The 16605-nt window shown below is 37.7% G+C and overlaps 2 protein-coding genes and 1 long non-coding RNA gene across 8 annotated transcripts in view; 2 read left to right on the top strand and 1 right to left on the bottom strand.

Annotated features, from left to right (window-relative positions):
• Positions 1-904, bottom strand: part of LOC116045832 (piezo-type mechanosensitive ion channel component 2) — an 81490-nt gene extending 80586 nt beyond the window's left edge. For 5 of the 6 annotated variants that reach the window (XM_031293728.2, XM_031293727.2, XM_036004806.1 and 2 more), the window contains exon 1: positions 269-904. In XM_031293728.2, the coding sequence (XP_031149588.1) occupies positions 269-332 (64 nt within the window). In that variant the 5' untranslated portion in view covers positions 333-904. The remainder of the gene's footprint in view (positions 1-268) is intronic. The other variant, XM_031293725.2, reaches the window with a different exon arrangement.
• Positions 474-1062, top strand: LOC116045847. Its single transcript, XR_004104016.1, has 2 exons — positions 474-563; positions 914-1062. It is a non-coding gene; the product is annotated as an uncharacterized LOC116045847 (long non-coding RNA).
• Positions 1063-11736: 10674 nt separating this feature from the next.
• On the top strand, positions 11737-16220 carry LOC116045840 (cathepsin Z). Its single transcript, XM_031293751.2, has 6 exons — positions 11737-11911; positions 12686-12849; positions 13419-13598; positions 14461-14611; positions 15660-15825; positions 16077-16220. Exons 1-6 carry the CDS (start codon positions 11784-11786, stop codon positions 16188-16190), a joined length of 903 nt encoding a protein of 300 aa, XP_031149611.1. The 5' UTR covers positions 11737-11783; the 3' UTR covers positions 16191-16220.
• Positions 16221-16605: the final 385 nt, after the last annotated feature.

Raw genomic sequence — 16605 nt, 5'->3', positions numbered from 1 at the left:
CTATAAGCTACAGCCTTCCTTAAACGTTACATTTAGTATGTAATGTAATTGTATTTAAACAGGGACAATGCACAATTAAACATTAACCTTGTATAAGAACAAGTAGAGATACATTGTACCAGGCTGAATGAACTGATTTGTAGAATAATATCAGATAAATTCAGATAAAGTATTAGATCAACTATACATTGACCAATCACCCAACCCCACCTGGCGCACACACAGCACTGTAGGCCAATTAAGATGCGTAAAAATTGAAATAACTCACCAGCTGCAAGACACACTGGAAGCAGTAACCTGAAGACCAGTCCGCACACCACCTCAGAGGCCATGGCTCCGGCTAGCCTGTGTTAAATCCAGGTAAAAGTAGCCGAGGATTGTCACTTTAAGGTTTCAATTGCATCCCAAACTCCTGCGCTCTGTCAAATCCCAGCTGACATCAAACTGATGCGCTCTTCCAAACGGCCACATCAGCTCTCCCTGATGACACCTGGACTCCGGTGGTTATTCCACAGTGAAAGACTGCGCATTTACCCAACTTCACCACAGCAGGCATGTTACCCGTAACTAATGTCACCGTGATAGTTTAGTTGCTCAGATGCATTAAAGGCATGTTGACGCTGCACAAACTGAGCAGCGGACTCAGGTGCGCAAACAGCGGCGCTGGCACAGCACGTAGAAATGCCGGAGAAAGGAGCCAACAAGTCCAATTAACCTCCCTTTCTCTTTTACTTTTTACAACAAAACCACATTAACGAGAAACGTTCACAATATTTAAAAGTCTAATAACACTTCTTTACTGTGAAGACTGACAGGAACACTCAGAATAACCGCATAATATACCCTTGTCTTTTCTGTCCCCTTGGTGAAATTGGACTTTCTGACTTCTGGTGTGGACTGTATTCGCCAACAGGAGACTACAGGACGAGCCTGTGATTGACACCTGACTCAGCCAATCAGAAGTCTTCGTCTGGTAGATCTCAGCCCACTGTGATAATTGGAAGCAAGAGGTGGGACGCGGAGATGGAGGCAAATACCACAAGTATTAAAAGATAACGTGTCTCAAATCCACAGCTTCTTTTATTTTACAAAAATGTTCTCATAGTTTAGTATTTAATCTGCATATTCAAGTCTATAAATATTGAATACGCACGACCACTTCCAGAATTTTCCAGGTTTTCTAAATGTTTTGAGAGTTTCACTGATCATAGCATCCCTCCAGGTCTTCTGTCCAGTTGTTCATAAGTGAGAAACAGCGACGCCTACTGGTTTGAAACCAGTCAGCACAAATCAGCACATCCACTTCAATCTAATCCTTGTTACCACAAAACAGGCCTGTCAGATTTCTCCTTGCAGGCAGGAAAAAGGGATGTCAACCAAAGATGTTTACAGTTCTTGAAATAACCAAGAACATTGTAGCAAAAACATTTTCTCTGATTACATTTAATCCAGTTGTATGCTGAGAAAAACAGACATGTATCATGACTAAAACCTCAACCCCAAAAAGTGCTTAGATCTGTTTGTGTATTTCCAAATGCTGGGGACATGTAAGTTGATTTGCATCATTGTGGTGTTAGTTGTCAGTGGGATGACATGCATAGGTTTAATTCCTGTGGCAGCTGCTAAACTGTCTTTGAGCAAAACACTGAAACTCAGGCTGAATCCCAATCCTCCCCTCTCTTGCAGCTGCATGGCTCCTGCTCTGCACCTGAGTCTGACCTCCAAACTTACTTTTCAAGACAGCAAGGATTAAGCTGATAATGTCATTACATTACATCACTTTCTTTTCTAGGAGGAGAAGAGTGACACCACTCTCATGTTTGTGCATTAAGTATGGAGCTAGGTCCAGGAGGTGATTAGCCTAGCTTAGCATAAAGACTGGAAGCAGGGGGAATCATCTAGCCTGGCTCTCTCCAAAATTCATAAATATGCCTACCAAAGCTGACATGTCTTAACAATTATTGATTGATTATATGCATGGTGCCGAAAGGATGAATTCTAATGACTTTGGTGATGCCCTGATGTTTTTTTTGAGCCACCAGAAGACCAAACCTTTCACTTATCCAGTGAAATATCCCTACATTTACTTGAGAGACGTTAATGGTCCCCAAAGGATGACTCCTAATGACTTTGGTAATCCCCTGACTTTTCTTGAGTCATTAATGAGTCAAATATATTTTTTTTAAAGTTCATGGTGAAATGCCATCAAGAAAGATGCCTGAAGCAGCTCCACTGTATACTGAGAACCTGTGTTGACTCACATAAGATTTACTTGAGCTCAATTTAAAAGTAATGGAAAGAAGTATGTGCCAACATACACAGACATTTTCCAGAGTCCAAATATAATTTTTTTCTCATGGCTAAAGTAAATTTTCATTAAAACTCTTCATTAGCATAACAACATATATATGTTTTATGCTTATTCCTGTCTATTGGAACACAAATGAATCTTCCCACTTACAAAATGATCTCAATTTAAGACAAAATAAATCATGTCTTTAATAGTCCCGATTGCTGTAAAGAGTATAAAAGGAGTAACCACTAAAATTTAATTGAAAATAATGTAGGAGGGGGATATATAAATATTGAAATTACTGTAACTGGTTTTCCCCTTATTTCCTGGATATCAGAAACACATAAAACTCCACTTAAGGTTATTTATCACAGCTAATAAAAGTAACTGCATTCAACAGCAAACCAAAATGGCTGACCTCATGTTTACTTGTTGTGTATACTATAAAGAGGAGCAGCCAAGTTTTAACTGGAGCATTAACATATGATTAAAACCAATCAATCATGCATGCTTTGATTTGTTTAATGACAATATTGACAAGGAAATGATCTACCCTGTTTCCTCTGTATCCTCCAAAGTGCATTAGGCAGAAGGAAATCAAGGTATGAGGCGAGTCGGTAGGCCCAAGCAAAATGACCCTCCTCTACCTCCATGTAGAAAAGACAGGGCACTTAAAGCAGCAACATTTCTGCTTCTTGGGATGTAATGAATCACCATTTGGCCTAATCACCAAAAATGGATTCAGTTTATGAAAAATAAACAACTAAATGCGTCTTAGGGAAAAGCTGACTTTGAGGGATCATCAACATGGTTGCTGCCAATCTGCCCTGAAGCCTAACTTTTTCCTGGAAATCCAGACCGCCTGGATGCTCTGCTGCAGCAGTCATATGGGAGCAGTCAGCAAGTCACCCATGAGGCCCTGAACTGCAGCCAGCCATGATCAATAACCAATCTCAAAACATGGCAGCCCTTGATTTGTTTCTGCTGTTAGAAGTCCGGACCTGCTGATCTAATCCCTCAGATGGATGTGAATCATAACTAACATTTGTCTTTGATCCATTATTCATTTGATTCTTGAGAGGGAGTTATTGATAAATCGGCCAAACGGACACAACGGTTTTACACAGTACACAGTGAAAGTTTATGTCACCTCAAAGAACTACTCCCACCTCAAACCTCCTCACGTAACCTCCACTCCGGAAACAAAGCCCCCAGGACCAAGCCTAACGGGCCCGGGGAAACGGGCCTTCTGCTCAGCCACACCAGGCCTAAAAAACTTTCTTTTTATGCAAGCATTCTGGTAAAAAAATTGTATTCATTCCTACTGTTTTTAACCTGTTTTTAATCTTGTTTTACTCTGTAAAACTTTAGGATTGATTTTAACAATGAAAAGTGCTCTACAAATAAAATGTATTATTATTTTCATATTATTACTGTTCCTGACTGACTGCCCCACATTTTAACAGCAACATGAATTAGTCGCTTTATATTGGATCCTTGTTCTTTTGAGGACTCCATGAGCATTGTCTCGGCAATTCTGGAGAAACTAAGGGGTTGATATATTAGACAATAATCTTCCTCCATCTTTGTGCCAGTAGTTTAAGGAAGTCCCTTTCCTGTTTCAACATGACAATTACCCAGCACACAAAGCCATATCCTTAAATAAATGGTTTTCCCAGTTTATTGTGGAAGAGGTTGACTGGCCTGCACAGGGCCTTGACCTCAGTCTCATCTGATGTTAACGCTGACTGCGAATCAGATTTTATCACCCAACATCAGTGCTCACTAATTCTCTTGTGGCATGATGGGAGCAAATTCTTGTAGCAATGAGGTTCCAAAATTCAGTGGAAAGCCTGAAACCAGAAGAGTGGGTGATGTTCACAATCACATGGATTTAATGTCTGGATGTCTAAGTACTTTTGGGCATATAGTGCACATCTTTGGATGAATGTGTATGGTGGAGATGATGCCGACCTCATAAAAATAGAGGCATTATTTGCCCGAACAGGGCAGGAATAATTTCTTAGATTTGTAAGATACTATAGAAAAGATATTATACAGAACATACTATATGTCCTACACTTCCCTTTTAAAATGGGAGATTTGAAAAATTTGTGATCAGGTCTCACTTACTCATTGATACGCATAAGTAAAACAATTATGGTCCTTTTTAAAATACAATTGGTAATCTATGATAAAATGACAACAGCGCTTTTATATATTGTTTTATATATATTTTTTCATTCATGCAGACCTCATAAAAATCTTTCGTAATGCTGAATTTGTTGTAATTTCCCACACTGCCAGTCTGCAGCAGCTTTTGCCAAGAAGAAAACTGAAGTATAAATGAGATTAATGTCCAGATTGCTTCATTATTGATCCGCGAGTGAAATCCAAACTGTGTGTGTGTTCAATATTTACATGGATGCACTTTCCATGCACTCTAAAGGTGCCTCTGCTTAAGTGGGCTTTTTAGTGTCTTTCTGTGGTGGCTGTGGGCAGATCGTCTCTTTTGGAATTTAGACAGATATTCTGAATATCGCTGTATGAAAACCTTGTAACTCCAGTTTGGGTGACGTTCATGTTTTAACTGCACACATGAGGTGACCTCCTGTTGATTTATTCTGTGATCTTTTCACTCATGCATTAAAAATCATGTTAACTATATTGATTAAACATACAAATACGTGGTAGTCAGGCTGCAAACCAGGCAGTTTTTATGGATTATTTCAAACATGACAAACTATACAGGTTTATTTCCAGCCATTATGTAAAAAGACTAAGAATCTACAGCCATGCTGGTGGCTCTCCGAGGCTGTACTTAGGCACAGTGGCACTTGCTTAATTAATTGCTAACATGGGGAATTTTTTTTTTTAAATCTTGACCTGATGATGGCAATAGATTAAAAGTCAGGGGATCACCAAAGAGATTACAATTCATCCTTAGGGGCATGTGAAAGTATGTACTACATTTCATTGCTATTCATCCAATAGTTGTTGAGATATTTCAGTCTGGACCAAAGTAGTGGACGGACCAACATTGCCAACCCCAGAGCCATGATGCCAGCATGGCTGAAAATGTATAAAATGGGGTTCTTCCTTTATGTAGGGATCACAAAAAAAGATTACAATCAATCATGAAGGTCTGTACCAAATTTCTTGGATTCAATACCTGTTAAGATATCTCACTCAAGATCACCAAAGTCATTGGGATGCATCCTTTGGGAATCATGAATGTTTGTGCAAAGTTGAATGACTATAAGTTTAGTAGTTGTTGAGATACTTTAGTCTGGACCGACCGACCGACCCACCCACCAACCCACCCACCAGCTGCTAGCTTAGTAACTCAAGCTTCAACTAAGTCTTTACTTGGTATTCATTCCAATCACAAAGAGCAGATGTGACTCCTGGCTTTTAGAAAGGCAAGACAAATGGACAGAGCTGAAATGATGTATCTGCAACGACTGCATGTCTGTCTGCATGTAAGAAACCAGCTTTCAAAGCAATTTTATATTGTGAAATGAAGAAGGATAATGGGATTCATTAACTGATGATTGAAGGTCTGTTTAGTAGTGTCATCAAGGCTTATATCACCACAGCATTAGCATGCAGGAAGATGCTCATGTTAATGCACATATACAGGATGTCAGCCTCATCATAAAGAACTTATATGTTGGCAGACGTCTTGTATTACCTCTAGGTTGTTTGTAACATCACATTACATCCTGAAAGAGCTACAGCACTCAGATTTGAAGAGCAGCCTTATAGCTGTGAGGCCATGTATTATTGATGTTTGGGACTGAAGAAGTCCCAAATCAGGCAAGAGTTTGGCTTTTAACATAGCAGCGATGACCTAAGAGGTCAAAGGTCATTTGAACTTCATTCCTCTGGTCCTGCAGCAGACAACAGTCTCTGTGTTTCACAACACAATGGACTTCTGAGGAGGGGTAGGCGACGTCTTCAGAGAAAACACAGAGTAAGTGACTTGATGAGGAAGAACATTGAGCGTTTGTGTTTATGAGATTCAGTCAGAGGTTAATTTATAATTCCTTGCTTTTCAGCAAGGAATTATAGCTGTTTACTTTATTATCTTAACATTTCATCAAGCGGTAGGGTTAGATTTATTTGGTAAAGGTTTCAGAAGCTTTAAATGCAGACTAATAAATTATTTGAGGTTAACGACTCCTTCTGGGAACACTCAACCCTCCCCGTCCTCACTGTCACATATATCTTCATTTTCTGATGTTCAGAGTCATGATTCAGTGTTTGCTCTGTGATAAAGTGCTGTTTATATTTTCGTGGTACCTACTTTACCTCAACAACTGTTGCTGCTGAGAAAGGCTGTGTGATTTCCTACATTTCTCAGAATTGCATTCAAACATTCCACTGAATATACTGTTGTGGTGTCAGCTGTGGGTCTTATGTAAAGTTGGAAAGAGCAATAGCAAAGTAATGGCATACTAAGAGCCAGTGGTTAATTCCTGTACTTAGTAGAAAAGGGTAATTACACAGTGTGACAAATGTGTAATTGCAAGTGAATGTCCTGCTTTCAATGTGTCTTAAAGCACCGAAAGTAGCCTATTTGTTCTCACTAGCCAGAATGCCCCCTTCAGAATGGTGTATTATTACATGTTTTATGCTACAGAATTATTATTATTATGGTTGCACTGATGTGTAAGCAGCATTTTAACAATGCAACGTATTTTAACTATTTTTTTAATGAACTGTTGAATGTTGAATAAATGTAGTGTAGTGTAAGTACTATTTTTCTTTCCTTCTATGTTCAATTTTTCCCCCAAATAATGATTGATGAGTGTCTCAATACATTTACATCAATAAATAAGCACTTTTATTCTGAGGGACTGAAGCTTTTTAAGTTTCAGGTTGCTGGAAGATGTTCTGACACCAAACTGCGTTATTGCTGGACCAGACATATGTTAGACCAGCAGTGTAAACAATTAAAAAATAATTCAACAACATAATTGGCCCAAAAATACACAGAAATTGTAACATGTAATTGAAAACATGTACAATTGACATTTTCCCCTGAAGGCAGGGGTATGCTCTCAATAAAGATTCATTTTTTTTAAGGAGAACATCTCTTACTATAAACCATATCTTCTAGCAACCATTGTTTTTATGGGACCCAGCTGAAAGCATTTAACTCATTTTTTGAGTTTATCTTCTCCAGTTTACACTTACATCAACACATGAACATCATTTCCTCTTACTGCTCAGCAGCTTTTACATGAGCTGCTCAGCATCATCATCATCATCACAATCTGAAGATGGATCACACAACAAATAACAACTGGTGAGTGATTTATCTTGTGTTCCTGTTGATGGTTCATTAGGTGCCTAATGCACATATAATCTGATTCTAGTTTTAATCATTAAAGGCATAAACAATAGTGCTTCCTACTCACAAAACCAGACCTCGATTGAAGTAGAGCTTCATCCTGTGATATAATAACCTTGTTAAGAGCTGTATATTATCGTTGAAAACCCAACCAATCATCAGGCCCTGCATTAGGTGTAATGTGATTGAAATTGGGAACGGAGAATGTTATTTAAAAGTTTCCTGCTGACCCTGCAAAACCTGCACCGCTCTAACACCTGTTTTCTTTAGAAGACATTCATTTATTGATCACTGTGGTGAAAAGTAGAGTCAGCAGACGCAAGGAACTGTAAAAATATAAGCACAATCAGAAATATAAAAAGTAGAAATAATAAAGCACTTGAAATAATACAACTTATTAAAAAAAACAATGGATTATTATTTATTTTATGTTACTGGCAGAAAAATACTTAAACATGGATTTCAAATGTATGGGTTGCAAAAACAATGTCTTTACGAATATGGGCTATGTAGTAGGTGCAAAGCTGTTACTTGAATATGTATACCTATATATAGTGCTGTGAAAAAAAACATTTCCCCCTTTCTGTTTTCTAAGAATTCCTTTGTGTGTTTTTACAGGGACCAAAGTAGGATATATTATCCAAAGTTTCCAAAGCTTTTTTTAGAGTGTTGATGCATTAACATAGACAGTAGGCAGTATTTCAAATGTGAAAAAAATATGTTAATGTTAGACATTAATGTAAGACCGGGACTAATTCAGAATCAGAATCAGCTCTAACTGCCAAATAAGTGTGAACACATAGGAATTTGACTCCAGCTTTTTGTTGCTCTCAAAGTATAGAAATAAACATACACAAGGACAACACAGCTGAACAAGGTAAACATAAACATTTTGACACATAAATATATGTTTGTATAGTAAAAGTGTATATCTACATATGCCTACACATATGTAAACAAACAGCTCTATGAGGAATGTAAACAGTAAGACAATAGGGCAATGCAAAAGTGCAAATGGTTTTAAAGATCGTTTTGTTGGGCTTTTCCCTTCATTAGATAGTGAGAGTGGATAGACAGGAAAGCGGGGAGAGAGAGAGAGGGGATGACACGCAGCAAAGGGCCGAAGGTCGGATTCAAACCTGGGCCGCTGCAAAGGACTCCTACCTGGGGCGCACGGTCTACTGGGTGAGCTAGAGGCCGCCCCATAAATAAGAATTATTAATATAACAAACAGGTTGCTTATATATACCTGAGGTAGGTGAATATGACAGTATATAGACTGTATATTTGACAGATATTTACATGTTTAAATGATGTGTTTAACACTATTAAATATATAATTTACTGAAAGGCAGATGCTTGGTGTTACAGGGTTATTGAACAGGGAATGCAGGCACTATGACACTATGAACTGGTGTGACGTGTTCATGACAGCCTGTGGAAAGAAACTGTTCCTGTGTCTGGCTATTTTGTTTGTTATTATTAAGTGTTGTAGCGCCTATTGACAGTAGAACATTTTAGCAGTCTGAAACTTATTTATCTATTAGGACAAAAATATATCTATAAATCAAGAACAACAAACAATGTTCCTAATTTTAGACTTTTCTCAACTAATGTGAAAAATGCATTCAACAATCTGAAATGCTCAAAACACTGACACTCTTCTGTTTATACTCTTCATTTGATGCCTTTTGTTACTTTATTAATTCAACTTTTAAATTTGTTTATATTGCTCCTGTAGTCTGTAGCTGAAAACTGTTTCTTGTGTATCGCTATTTTGTCTACTGATATTCTCCTGTTCTCTCAGTGGTGGAAAGTAACTAAGTACATTTACTCAAGTACTGTACTTATTATTATAGGTAAATATAAAACCAGCCCCACACCAGCTGTGGAAACATTAAAGTAATGTACACATTAATGTATCCATAACTGTAATTCAATAATATAAAATGAAACAATTTCTAATAAACATATTTATTATTATTATTATTATTATTATTATTATTATTATTATTATTCCACTACTGTGTTCTGTATTGTTCAATGCCGTTTTTAGAAATAATAATAATAATAAAAAAAACAACAACTCTGCCCTCATAATGCAAGTCAACTTCATATATATTTGCAGTTATATTATATATATATATATCATGTTCAATTTATGTGATACAGAGCAATGTGGAAAAAGGGAAGAAATATAGATTTTGTAGTGGATAAGATGCAGCAGGCAGTAAACAAAGTCCAAGAATGGGCTGTTCAATGGGGATTTAGGTTCTCTATAGATAAAACTAAGACTTTATTCTTCTCTAGGAAGAAAATACGTATGAATATGAAAATCAAGTTATCTGGGACAGAGTTAGAACGAGTGGAATTCTTCAAATATTTGGGTATTTGGTTTGACAAAAAACTGACTTGGACAATGCATATTCAAAAAATTATAGATAAATGCAAGAGAGTGTTGAATGTGATGAGATGTTTGCGTGGAGTAGAATGGGGTGCAAGCAGACCTGCTTTGAAATCCATTTATACAGGGCTGATGAGATCGGTATTTGATTATGGGTGTATAGTGTATGGGTCAGCTGCTAAAACATCATTAAAGAAGTTAGATGTCATTCAAAATCAAGGTTTGAGGCTTTGTTGTGGGGCAATTAAGACCACTCCAGTGGCAGCAGTTCAGGTAGAGATGGGGGAGATGCCTCTCCATCTTAGAAGAGACCAGTTGTCTCTTGTGTACTGGGCGAATTTGAGAGGTCATGGTGACAAACATTTGAGTCAGTCAGTTCTATGGCATTGTCAAGAAAGAGAGAATGACCTAATTAAAAGTTTTGGATGGACAATAAGGCAGAAGGTAATAATGATGGGAATCAGTGCACTGAAAATAAGCCCTTCAGTTGTTTATCCAGTTGTTCCTCCTTGGCTTTTGTCAGAGGTTCCAGTGGACTTAGGCTTATTGGGGGAAAAGGAGGTTAATGAAGTGGATCATTACAGGGTACAGAGATACATTTCAAGGAAATATAAAGAAGGAGTCATTATATACACTGATGCATCTAAGAAGACGGATACGAAAATGGGAATTGCTTATGTTATCCCTCAATTAAACATTGGATCTGCTAAAAGAATTAATGATGATTTAGCTGTATACACAGCAGAACTGTTAGCAGTATGGATGGCCTTGATGTGGGTAGAGAGCAATAGACCTAAGCAAGCTGTGATTGCCTCAGACTCCAGCTCAGCTTTGACAAGCATCAAGTTTCTTCACTCTGAGTCTAGACAGGACATAGTGTATGAAATATTGCAACTAGCTAACAATCTGATTAAGTCCGGTATTAATACTACATTTATATGGGTACCTGCCCATATAGGTGTAGGAGGTAATGAATTGGCAGATAAGTATGCAAAGAAAGCAGCAGAGCTGCCTGATATAGAGGTGGATATTAAATACAGTAAAGCTGAAGTCAAGAGTATAATTAAAGCTAAAACAAATAAAAAATGGCAGTTTTTGTGGGACACTGAACAATCTGGGAGACACCTGTATAGCATTCAAGAAAAAGTGGGGAAGAACAGGAATACATACAGAAGTAAGCAAGAAGAAGATGTGGTGTCCAGAATGAGGCTAGGACATACAGGATTAAATAGAACATTATTTATAATGAAAAAGCATGTTGATGGAATGTGTGAATATTGCGATAGTCAAGAAACCATAGAGCATGTAATTATGTATTGTCCTAAATACCATCAAGCCAGACAAAGATTGATTTCACAACTGGGTGAAAACCAGATGACATTAAATTTACATGATATACTGCAAAAAGGATCAGGTGAAATTTGTTTTTATTTTTTGTTTTCTTTTTTGAAGATAACTAGGTTATTAGAAAGGATTTAAGAAAGTGTAGGTTGACCTCTTGATCCACACTCCAGTCCAGATGGTGGCGGTAATGCTCCAAAAAGCTGGTTGCCAACCGCCATTCAAAAACACAAGAAGAAGAAGAAGAAGAAGAAGAAGAAGAAGAAGAAGAAGAAGAAGAAGAAGAATTTATGTGATACTACTGTTTAATGGAGGTTGTGATGGTAACAGATGTCGACAGGGGGCGCTGCCTGCGTGTGTGCGTCACACGAAGGAGGGGATCCAACATGGCGTCTTCAATAACTGTACCGCTACTGTTTTGTTTAGCATCATTTTCTTTGCAAATCAGCTCCTCCAGACTTTTATCTGAGCCTTGTTACAAACCAATCAAAGACGGCAGACCAGACTCTGTCAAGTAAGTAATGAAAAAATTTACATTTTGTTCTGACAGTGACACAGTTTAATGATTTGGACTTGTTGTTTACATCCTGAGACTTATAACGTTACCTCCTAAGTGACTACGTTAGATTTGACATTCTTAAGAACCAAAGTTACCATAATATATGACTTTGTATATTTAACCGCTATCTGTGTTTCTTACATTACATACATAACATTGCACGTACATACGTATATTGTAGTTTTAAGTATTCCACAGGCTTATATTTAGTAGTGAATTTACAGTAATGTGGTCAGTGGTAACATGTAACTAAGTTAACTCCATTTACTAAAGTAGCCTAGGCTACTTATTTTTATGCTACTTTCTGCCGACCTACATTGCGGAGGCTGGCTAATATTGTACGTGTTACTCTGCAACATTAATTTGACAGCATTAATTACTAGTTACTTTTATTATCAATACAAAATAGCAATACTAAATTACGAATAAATAAATAATTACGAAGTAATGCAGCTATAAAGTAGTTGAAATTAGCTCCATCTTTACCACCAGACTTTTTGCTCTTTTTTGTGACTTGTAATATTAATTTTAACTTGACAGTTATAGCAGATGTTAATAAAGATAATCTCTTATGGAAATGTCAAATGGAAACATGACTTTTCTGTGATATTATGTTTGTATACAATAGTATAGATATACTGTACGTTTCTATATTTACCTCAATATTATTATGGTTCTTCTTTGTTCTGATTTCTGCTTGATAATATTTTTACTTATTACTTATTTCAGGACACAGGCCCGCCCACATGAGTATGTAAAGGTGTCAGACCTTCCTCCGTCCTGGGACTGGAGGAACATCAAGGGGAAGAATTATGTGAGCGTCACACGGAACCAGCACATCCCCCAGTACTGTGGGTCCTGCTGGGCCATGGGAGCTACCAGTGCACTAGCTGGTAACAAGATGAGAATATAGGGATGGATAGAAGATGTGATTGATGTAAAATATGATATAGAACAGGGGTTAGCAATCTGTTATTTACGGTAGTTTGATTGACTTTTTCCCCTTCCGCATTCCACGAAGACCTGCCCTCCTCTACCTTGATTGGCCAGTACCCATTGCCTTCTTTACAGAATGCAGCACAAAGGGGAAAAAATAACACTGCCTGAGTGGGCTTGGTAGATGATGGCAGGCTTAATGCTCATATGGCACACTGATTAACAAGAACATTTTAAAATGGCACTTCATATTAAAAAGGTTGCCGACCCCTGATATAGAATATGCATATTATTATGTGTATTTAAAATATTTTTATCACACAGTGTGTTCACACAATATATTATAGAGATATTATATTTTGCCGTTGCTGTAGACTACACAGTATCACAATAGTGTGGCAGCAGTGGCATAGTGAGCATGGAGAGCAGGATCCACCCTGCAGGCTGGCAAGAGAAAGAGAAGACTGTGATCTCCTGAGGAAATTTTACCATTTCAACATTTGTTGTTGTTATTCTTTTGTCCAAGACCGTATCAACATCAAGCGTGGAGGAGTGTGGCCGTCGGCTTATCTGTCAGTCCAAAACGTGATAGACTGTGGGAGGGCGGGCTCTTGTTACGGAGGAGATCACCTGAGAGTCTACGCCTACGCACACGAGAGAGGCATTCCTGATGAAACCTGCAACAACTACCAAGCCAAAAACCAAAGTATAAGAATATTCTTTTTTTTTCTTCTTTCTATTTTACTCTGATCACTCTGTCTGTTGGTAAATGTACACTATATGGCCCAAAGTATGTGGACACCCTGGTCTAAGGCTGTCTCTGTTAATGGTCTGGGCTAAACCCCTTAGTTCCAAAAAGGAAAATCTTAATGCGACAACAGGCAATGATATTTTAGACCAAAAGTGTGTGTTACTTTGCAATTTTGTGCCAGCAGTTGGGGTAAGGCCTCTTTCCTGCTTCGTATTTCAACATGATATACCACCATGCATAAAGCCAGGTCCATAAAGTAATGGTTTTCACAGTCAGAGCCTTGACCTTAACCCCATCCAACACCTTCAGGATGAACTGGACCGCTGTGAGCCAGGCCTTAACACCAGACATCAGCATTGGACCTCACCAGTGCTCTTGCGGCTAAATGGAAGCAAATCCCTGCAGCAGGATTACAAAATCTTCCCAGTAGAGTGGAGGCTGTTATAGCAGCATATTAATACCCATGATATTGTAATGAGATGTTCAGCAGTCACATGTGGGTGTAATGGCTTGGTGTCATTATTTTGGTCCTATAGTGTATATTAATTTTAGTGGAAAAACTAATTTAGGATCAGATCTAGTGTAGTGTTGTTACAGTATATTGTCAACTGTTTTTTATTTATTTTGTCATTTTAAGGACAGATAATGACAGATTTGTTGTAACAATATTACAGCACTTACATGTTATTTCACATTACACCTTAACACTACACTGGAAAATTTAAAATGTAACCTCATGGTAATTGTACGGATCTGAATAGTAAAATGAGTGTTGTACTGCCCTGTAAATCCTCATAAATAATCTAATTTGTTTTAGAGTGTGAGCAGTTTAACCAGTGTGGCACCTGCTCCTTTTTTGAATCGTGTGCTGTCGTGAAGAACTACACTACGTGGAAAGTGGGCGACTATGGAGAAGTTTCTGGAAGAGACAAGATAAAAGCAGAAATGTTCACCAATGGGCCCATCAGGTAGAGTAAGTCATCCATCCCCAGTCATTTTCTAATTATCCATCCACCTACACCGTCCGTGTGAAGTACAGTAAGAGATTCAGCCTGAACTTTTCACAAAGCGATTCTTAATCATAGTGAAGTTTTTATTAGTAGATACATATTTAATCGTTCTTTAAACCTTTGAGAAACGTACAGCACAGTGTCATTTTATTTCACTCAAATAAAAGTATTGATCTTATATCTTACTTACAGATTTATATTTTTCACCATGTATCTACTTTAATAAACACAACTGAGCTTTATGTCACTTAACCATTACTGATGTTCTTTTCCTTATCTCGTCCATTTATAGTTGAACTTCTATCATTAGATGTTACTCTTTTAGTAATGTTCTGGCTTTGACAGCTTTATTTAGTCTTTAAATTAAATCCATGCAGTATTAACAAGGTCTTAAAAAGTCTTCAATTTGCTTTTCTAATACCTGCAGATATATTAAGAACTTTTTCATCAGTTGTCATTTAAAATGTTGACAAGATTGTGACATTAAGAATTTCAAATTGCGTGCGGAATTTAAGTTTGAGAACGAGTAGAACGATATCTAGTTGTGTTGTGTCCAATTCCAAATTTGTACACACACAAACACACACAACATGAACATCTGACTGCATATTCACAGCAGGAAACTGTGTGAAACTCAAAGTTCCCAGTTAAGTTAAAGCGCCTGGGTAGCTCACCTGGTAGAGCAGGCGCCAGTATATACAGGTTTACTCCTTCGATGCAGTGGCCGCAGGTTCAACTCCGCCCTGCGGCCCTTTGCTGCATGTCATTCCCTCGCTCTCTCCCCTTTCATGTCTTCAGCTTTCCTCTACATAATAAAGGCCTAATGCTCAAAAATAAATCTTTAAAAAAAAATAATAATAATCAAATAATAAAAGTTTTGACCTGTATTTGAACCCATAGAAATGTTCTTTCTATGATTTATCATCACATTTTAGTGATCAAAATAATGTGAAAAGAAAAGGAAGATTAAGATTAAATAACTACAGAAACTCACTCTGTCTTTCAGTTGTGCCCTGATGGCCACTGACGGCCTGGAGGAATACTCTGGAGGGATCTTCTCAGAGTTTCACCCCCTGTCTTTGCCGAATCACATTGTCTCTGTGGCTGGTTGGGGTGTGGCGGAGGACGGGACTGAGTACTGGATCGTCAGGAACTCCTGGGGAGAGTTTTGGGTTGGTCTCTCTCTCTCTCTCTCTCTCTCTCTCTCTCTCTCTCTCTCTCTCTCTCTCTCTCTCTCTCTCTCTCTGCACCACACCCACCTGCCTGATAAAAATCAGCTCTGTAGCTACCTCACTACTTTACAACTTATGAATTTACCTTTTTATTTATTTAGTTTCCAGCCAGTGTTTTAAAAAAGTCATTTTCACTGACTTTGGGTTTCCTGCATGCAGAATAAATAATATTTATTTTGTTTTGTTTTTAGGGAGAACACGGCTGGGCAAGAATAGTCACCAGTGCCTATAAAGGAGGAAAAGGCAATTGGTTCAACCTGGGTATTGAGAAAAACTGTGCATATGGAGACCCTGTTGTAACATAGCAGCCTAATTAAACTGATAGAAAGACTCTAGTTTGGCACGGCTCTGTTTTTTTTTTTTTTTTTTTAAATAACTGTACAACTTATTTTGATAATTTGGAAATTAAGTTTTAGGATATACATTTATTTGCTTACTTGTTGAAAAATTACAATTATTTGTGTTACGTCAGCTGGTTGCCAGGCAACTGTTATCGATCTTCTCATCTAACTCTCAGCAAGAAAGCGAATACGCTTATTTCCCATAAGGTCAGACTATTCCTTTATGTTAAAGGAGGAAAGTTTTAGAGCTATCCACATAAATGTTACAAGCGTAACCACATTCAGACACTTAATTTAAATAAATGTTCTAACAGAATAATTAATGAATAATAAATAATGCCTAATGCCCTGCAAGTCTCAAAATGCCACCTGGACAGAT

This window comes from Sander lucioperca, chromosome 9 (assembly GCF_008315115.2).
Source record: "Sander lucioperca isolate FBNREF2018 chromosome 9, SLUC_FBN_1.2, whole genome shotgun sequence".
In the NCBI taxonomy this organism is placed as follows: domain Eukaryota; kingdom Metazoa; phylum Chordata; class Actinopteri; order Perciformes; family Percidae; genus Sander; species Sander lucioperca.
Note: the sequence above shows the minus strand (reverse complement) of the source record. Positions and strands in the feature narration are given on the sequence as shown.